The sequence below is a fragment of the Rhinoderma darwinii genome, chromosome 4 (assembly GCF_050947455.1).
Source record: "Rhinoderma darwinii isolate aRhiDar2 chromosome 4, aRhiDar2.hap1, whole genome shotgun sequence".
Taxonomy (NCBI): domain Eukaryota; kingdom Metazoa; phylum Chordata; class Amphibia; order Anura; family Rhinodermatidae; genus Rhinoderma; species Rhinoderma darwinii.
In genome coordinates, this window is record NC_134690.1 from 292,630,700 (window position 1) to 292,637,849 (window position 7,150).

General features: G+C 45.6%; 1 protein-coding gene across 1 annotated transcript in view; it reads left to right on the forward strand.

The window, feature by feature from the left end:
• The window catches only part of LOC142760542 (protein unc-93 homolog A-like), a 162,462-nt gene extending 156,535 nt beyond the window's left edge, over window positions 1-5,927 (forward strand). The window contains exon 8 of the mRNA XM_075863734.1: window positions 5,605-5,927. Within this exon, the coding sequence (XP_075719849.1) occupies window positions 5,605-5,927 (323 nt within the window). The remainder of the gene's footprint in view (window positions 1-5,604) is intronic.
• Window positions 5,928-7,150: the final 1,223 nt, after the last annotated feature.

The window sequence follows — 7,150 nt, forward strand, 5'->3', positions numbered from 1 at the left end:
GTAACTAGACAAAACAAATAATATTTAAAAGTTAGCCAAAGCTCACTGACAGGAATATATTTTGCATCAATCTGATGCAATCAATACAAAGTAGAGTCTGACTAAGCTTGTGTCTCCCAAGGCGTCTGCAGAACGCCGAGACACACGAATCAGTAGTGTCTGTAGCTGACGGTCAGTGAAACATTGAAATTAAAAGATGAAGAGAAGCCCCCCCGACATGTTTCGCTGCATCCGCAGCATCCTCAGGAGTTCAAATGGGGCAACTGCTCTGGGGAAGACCCTGACACACTGTCCATATATGGACAGCGATGTCAGGGAATTCCACAGAGTCCCGGAGCAGAGCCTGTACTAGCGCTCTGCCTGGGACTCCGCACAGGGGAAGACCCTGACACACTGTCCATATATGGACAGTGATGTCAGGGAATTCCACAGGGTCCCGGAGCAGAGCCTGTACTAGCGCTCTGCCCAGGACTCCGCTCTGGGGAAGACCCTGACACACTGTTCATATATAGACTGCGATGTCAGGAAATTCCACAAAGTCCCGGAGCAGAGCCTGTACTAGCGCTCTGCACGGGACTCTGCTCGGGGGAAGCCTCAGACATCGCTGTTCATATGTGGACAGCGATGTCAGGGAATTCCAGAATCTCGGAGCAGAGCCGATACTAGCGGCTCTGTGTCCCACGGGCCGCAGATAACAGCCCCAGGGGCCGCGTGCTTGAGACCCCTGCTCTTATGTCTGGTTCCCTTTTTCAGTCTGACCATTGGTCTGTGGATGATAGGCGGTGGAGAAATCTAAATCAATGCCTTCCAAAATCTAGCCACAAACTGTGAATCCCTGTCAGATATGATATTTTCAGGCATACCATGAAGTCTTACCACATGTAGAACAGTGAGTAGCCAGCTTATCAGCAAAGGACATGCCAGAAAAGGGTATAAAATGGGCCATTTTACTGAATCTGTCTACAGCAACCCAAATGGTATCCCCCCCAAATATGGGCAACTCAACAAGAAAATCCATGGATATGTGTGTCCATGGTTTCCTGGGAGTGGGCAAATATTTTAACTGACCAGAAGGTAATACTCTAGATGTCTTATTGTGTACACAAATGTCACATTCCCCAACAAACCTTTCCACGTCGCTCCTATCTGGCCACCAAACAGATTAACACAAGGTCTTACACATCTTAGTGACACCTGGATGATCCGCCAACTTATGACCGTGACACTCTAAAAGAACAGCAGGTCTAAGGAAACTAGGAACAAATAACCATTGGGCAGATTTCTCTGGAGGTGCCTGAGATTGAGCTTGCAAAAGTAAATCAGAAATATCCTTTGTTGGCTCTGTCACAATTTTATCAGGAGGAATGATAAAAGAAGGTCTCTACAAATTTTTGATACTCAACAAGAAGACTCTGGAGACTGCTAATTGTGACTAGACTCTAAAACATCTCCCTGAACAAAACTTTCCCCACTATACAACTTCTCCTGAAGTCCAATCAAACACTGGATTATTGAAGGACAACAAAGGATACATCAAAAAAATTGGATAAAAGGGATAGCAAACTAAAATAAAATAAATAGTCTCACAGTGGATACTTTTTACTGACCACTTAAGACCAGGAGTACGGTATCTTACTGATCCTCCTGAAGCAGGAGTACCAACCAATGAACAAATGTCAATTGATTTCTCCAGAGGTACAAGGATAATACCCAACTTCATGGCCAAATGAAAATCTGCTCAAGTGCCAGAATCAACCAAGGTCTGCATATGCAAATATATGCCCTCTCATTCAATCTTAGAGAGCAACAACAAAATATTTCTGGGAGAAAAATTAAGTACGCCCAGAAGAACCTCCACATTGACTTCTAGACTGTGAAGTTTTTCAAACTTGAGGGGACACTTTTGGGCAAAATTTCCCTGTTCACTGCAATACAAAGACCTAAGCTTCTCCTCCTATCCTTCTCTGCCTTGGAGAGCCTCAGGGGACCCAGTTGCATTAGTTCCTCTTCAGCCACACTAGGATAAGAGACATCAACAGGATGACATAAAGCAGTGTCCCTCTTTGATCTTCTCTCCCCAATGCAGGATCTCCAGGCCTAAGATGAAAAGCCCAAGACTGTGGATCCTCTTGCAACAGAGTCTTAATAATTCCAACTTTATGAGTCTCTGACCCCAAAGATCTAGGCCTCAAAGAAAAATACAAACTACAACTCTCACAAAAATTTCTAAACTGAGAACGTTTACCATAAAAATGATCAGGTAAATGCATACGAGGTTCAGGACAAGCAGCAGGAGTAACATCACCCCCTGCATATTACATGCAAGTTGTTCCTGAGAAACCAAATGTTACACCGCTGGTGGTGCTCAAAAAGGCAACACCAAACAATCGCCATCACATGGGTGAAGCACGCATCAGCACTGACAAAAAACGAAGGCACAAGTATCTCACCGGTGGATGAGTGCAACCGAATACTGAAGGTAGTAGAAGATGGAGACAATGCATAAATGGAGTTAATTTCAGATGAATAGCATGTAAGCAGTTAGCAGACAAATAGGCGGTGAGCAATAATTTATAGCCCTCACAGACCCTATCTGAATACTATTCCACAGCAGCGTAAGACAACAGCTTGCCAGAAGACCAACGCACAGGAAAGGCAAATAAACCTGTGGAACTACTGATCCAGGATACACATAAAACCAGTGGCGTAACTACCGCCGTAGCAGCAGTAACGGCTGCTACGGGGCCCGCGGCATGAGAGGGCCCGTGTCGCCTGCCGTCACGGGCCCCCACCATGGCCGCAGGCTTCGCTAGCAGCCGCTATAGCTGCTACAGCGGGACGCCACTGAACACTACGGCAGAGCAGGTAGGTATCTCCCCGCTCTGCCATTAAACAAAAGATATGTATCCCCTATCCACAGGACAGGGGATACATGTGTTCTCCATCACAAACCTCGGACTTCCGGATTCTGTGTCGGCAGCTCCGTAGAAATGAATGGAGTGCCGGTCCCGCTTGTGCGCATGCGTGACCAGCGCTCCTTTCATTTTTATTGAGCTGCCGACACAGACGCCGGAAGTCAGAGGCTAGTGATGGAGAACTTCAGGGGACTTTCAGTCCCCCGTTCTCCCTATAAATACCAGCGATCGCACATGTATCCCCTATCCTGTGGATAGGGGATGCATGTTATTTGTAGGACACAACAACACTGTAGGTCGCATTTTTTTTTTGGGGGGGGACGACGACGCTGTACGGCGTTCCCTGCAGGGGGGGGCGCTGTATGGTGTTCCCTGCAGGGGGGGCGCTGTATGGCGTTCCCTGCAGAGGGGGGGGCGCTGTATGGCGTTCCCTGCAGGGGAGCGGGGGCGCTGTATGGCATTCCCTGCAGGGGGCGGGGGCGCTGTATCACGTTCCCTGCAGGGGGGGGGCGCTGTATGGCGTTCCCTGCAGGGGGGCGGGCTCTGTATGGCGTTCCCTGCAGGGGGGGGGCGCTGTATGGCGTTATCTACATGGGGGACTGTATGGCGTTCTTTACAGGGGGGGCTGTATGGCGTTCTCTACAGTGGGGGCTGTATGGCGTTAGCACCATACAGCCTCCTCTGTAGAGAACGCCACACAGTCCCCCCTGTAGATAACGCCACACAGTCCCCCCTGTAGATAACGCCACACAGTCCCCCCTGTAGATAACGCCACACAGTCCCCCCTGTAGATAATGCCACACAGTCCCCCTGTAGATAACGCCATACAGTCCCCCTGTAGATAACGCCATACAGTCCCCCTGTAGATAACGCCATACAGTCTCCCTGTAGATAACTCCATACAGACCCAGTTCTTTACAGGGGGGGCTGTATGGCGTTCTCTACAGTGGGGGCTGTATGGCGTTAGCACCATACAGCCCCCTCTGTAGAGAACTCCACACAGTCCCCCCTGTAGATAACGCCACACAGTCCCCCCTGTAGATAACACCACACAGTCCCCCCTGTAGATAACGCCACACAGTCCCCCCTGTAGATAACGCCACACAGTCCCCCCTGTAGATAACGCCACACAGTCCCCCCTGTAGATAACGCCACACAGTCCCCCTGTAGATAACGCCATACAGTCCCCCTGTAGATAACGCCATAAGTCCCACTGTAGATAACGCCATACAGTCCCCCTGTAGATAACTCCATACAGACCCCCTGTAGATAACGCCACACAGTCCCCCCTGTAGATATCTACAAAGGGGGCTGTATGGCGTTATCTACAGGGGGGCTGTATGGCGTTATCTACAGGGGGGCTGTATGGCGTTATCTACAGGGGGGGCTGTAAAAAAGGCACTATCTACAAGGGGGGGGGGTTGTGTGACTCCCAGGGGAGGGGGGGCCCCAGTCAAAAGTGTGCTATGGGGCCCATTCTTTCCTAGTTACGCCCCTGCATAAAACCACTATACAAAATCTCTCAGAGAGCCCACAGTACAAACAAACACGTAGACAAGAACAAAGTAACAAACGAGAATCTGGAAAGAATTTAGGACATGCCGGAAACAATATAACCAGCACCTGAGTAATCCATGCCTGAAATATATATAGGCCCAAGAAAAGGACTCTGCCCTAATTAACCAGGCAAAGCTAAATGAGGACCAAATCCAGACTCAGACCAAACACAGAGAAAACAGAAATCATTGATTAGCAGCAGTCCTCCAGCTAATCGTAACAGCAGCGCCACCACAGGGAAAATGAAGCAATACACAGTGCCCATTTAAATCAATGGGTTGTCTGTGTTATGCAGGACAGGACAGGTCCTACAGAGTGAGGGCTGCGCTTTATAACTGCCCTCCACTCTTGCCAATAGAGCATGGGTCTTGTAAATTGGACAATTCTTTAAGAAGTAGGAAACCGATGGAAAGAAGTATAAATGCAGGATCAAACCACACAGGGTTTATTTGCAGTCTGTTACTATAAAAGACACAAAGGTCTGCATGTGTTATTTAGGTACAAAACAGTAGGATAACTTTAAAACTTTTTCCTAAAATCCTAAATTATCACCTATCCACTGGGACCTCCACAGGACCCGAACCCCCTGTTCCTGCCCGACCACAGTGATATTTAATGGAGGGGTGGTTGAGCATGCATGTTGCAGCTTCATTCAAAGTCTTTATTATGGAAACAGCTGAGTACAGCGCTTGGCTGTTTCCGTAATTCTTATAGACAGTTAATGGAGCTGTGAGGGCGCATTGCCAACCACTGCTCCCTTCAAGCTCCTCCTCACTGCGGGGGATGCAGTGAGGAGAATCTGGGGGTTTGCTACCCCTGTTCTCACGATCAGTGGGGCCCCCACCAATCCACCAATCCAAAAATAAACACCTAGCCTGAGGAATTTATGATTTTGGAAAAACCCCATTAATAAAGACTATTTGTAAACTTGTTTCCTTTTTAATTTTAGATGACGTGGCGCAAAATTGGTTGCTAAGGTGTACATAGCCTTTTACATTACATATACTGTACATACAACATTTGGATTTCAATGATGTCAAATGTATAAGCAAGCTTTACATTTATGCAAAAAAACATTATTTCGTCTTTTATATCAGTTAACCAGTATGTTTCTCTTTTTTTTTTTTTACAGCATTTTATGGTGTCTTATTTGCTAGCCATAAAGAAGCTGCATTTGCCAATTACCATGTCTGGCAATCTCTTGGATTTGTGATTGCATTTGCATACAGTAATTATTTCTGTGTCTCCATTAAACTTTACATTGTGCTTTGTGTAATGCTGCTTGGAACTATTCTGTATATGGTAGTTGAATATATTGAATATAGAAAATCATCTACAATTGTTGAAAACACAAATACAGAATCTCCGTTAGAAAATACATCTGGTGGAAATCTGCAAGAAGTCGATAGAAAAAACTCTTCCATAGAACGTGATGCATCATTGGTGATAGACTAACATAATTTATTTCTGATAGTCATTAAAAGGTATCATATCTGCAAGACTGCTATTTTGTTTCTCTTAAATCAAACTTTTGGGTGATAATGAATGAATGAAATGCACACAACAACACTATAGCTGATGTAGAGCATTTAAACTCAGACTCTCTAGAGTACTAAATGATAGGATCTTTACTATGGAAGGGATGGGGTGAAAGGGGTATTCTGACTGACATTTGTATAGGATATCCTATCAAAGTAGGATTGGCTGGAGTCCAATTGCTCAGACCAAATGCTGAGCTGTTTCTGTATTTCTCATAGTCTATAATGGAGAGTCCCCATGATACACCTTGAAATCTCCAGTACCCCCTACTCCCCACTGCTCAGATGGGTACAATTGGAACATGAGACCCATAAATAAATGTTATGTTTTGTTGTTTTTTTTCTAAGCTTTTAGTTTCTGCATTTGTTATTATCTATATAATTGCATGGCTAAAGTGATTTCCTGCTAGAGGTAGAAGTATATAATTATTATTATGTTAAAGACCCACAAGGGCAGCAATCATGGACAAACCTGGAAAGTGTGATGTGACAAGGTTGCAGAACATCATGCTTTCTAAAAAGGCACGGGGCAGATTTATACATTTAATAATGTAAATGCAGACACATTTATAGATGTACGTTTTATTTATTTTTGTAATCATTTCCTAAAGTGGATCTGTCAGATATTTATGCTGCCCTGTATGATAGTGACAAACATGCTGATTTCAGCGATCTGTCCCTTAGTAATGTTCTGTAGTTTGGGAGAATTTACACTTTATAGTTGCGTTGTGCATCCGGCATGCAGGACTTGAGTCCAATGATATTTATATATCCACACTCCCCTCACCTTCCCCGTCCCCGTCCCCCAGTCGCTGATTGACACATTTCTCCTTATGCGAAGTGATAGCATAAAATGTGTATATAAGCAAATGAAAGGCAGGGAGAGGCAGTGGGAGTGTAAATATACGATTATCATTGGACTCAATCCCTGCATTGCCGGGCACGCAACGCAACTATAAAAGTGTAATTCTCCCAAACCATGGCACATTTCTAACTCAGTGGCAGACTTCTGAAATAAGTGTGTCTGCCATTATTTTATGCTGCCCCCAGACAGAGCAGCATGACTATCAGACAGATCCACGTTACTATTTTTTCTTTAATCATCTGCAATGTTAAAGAGGCTCTGTCACCACATTATAA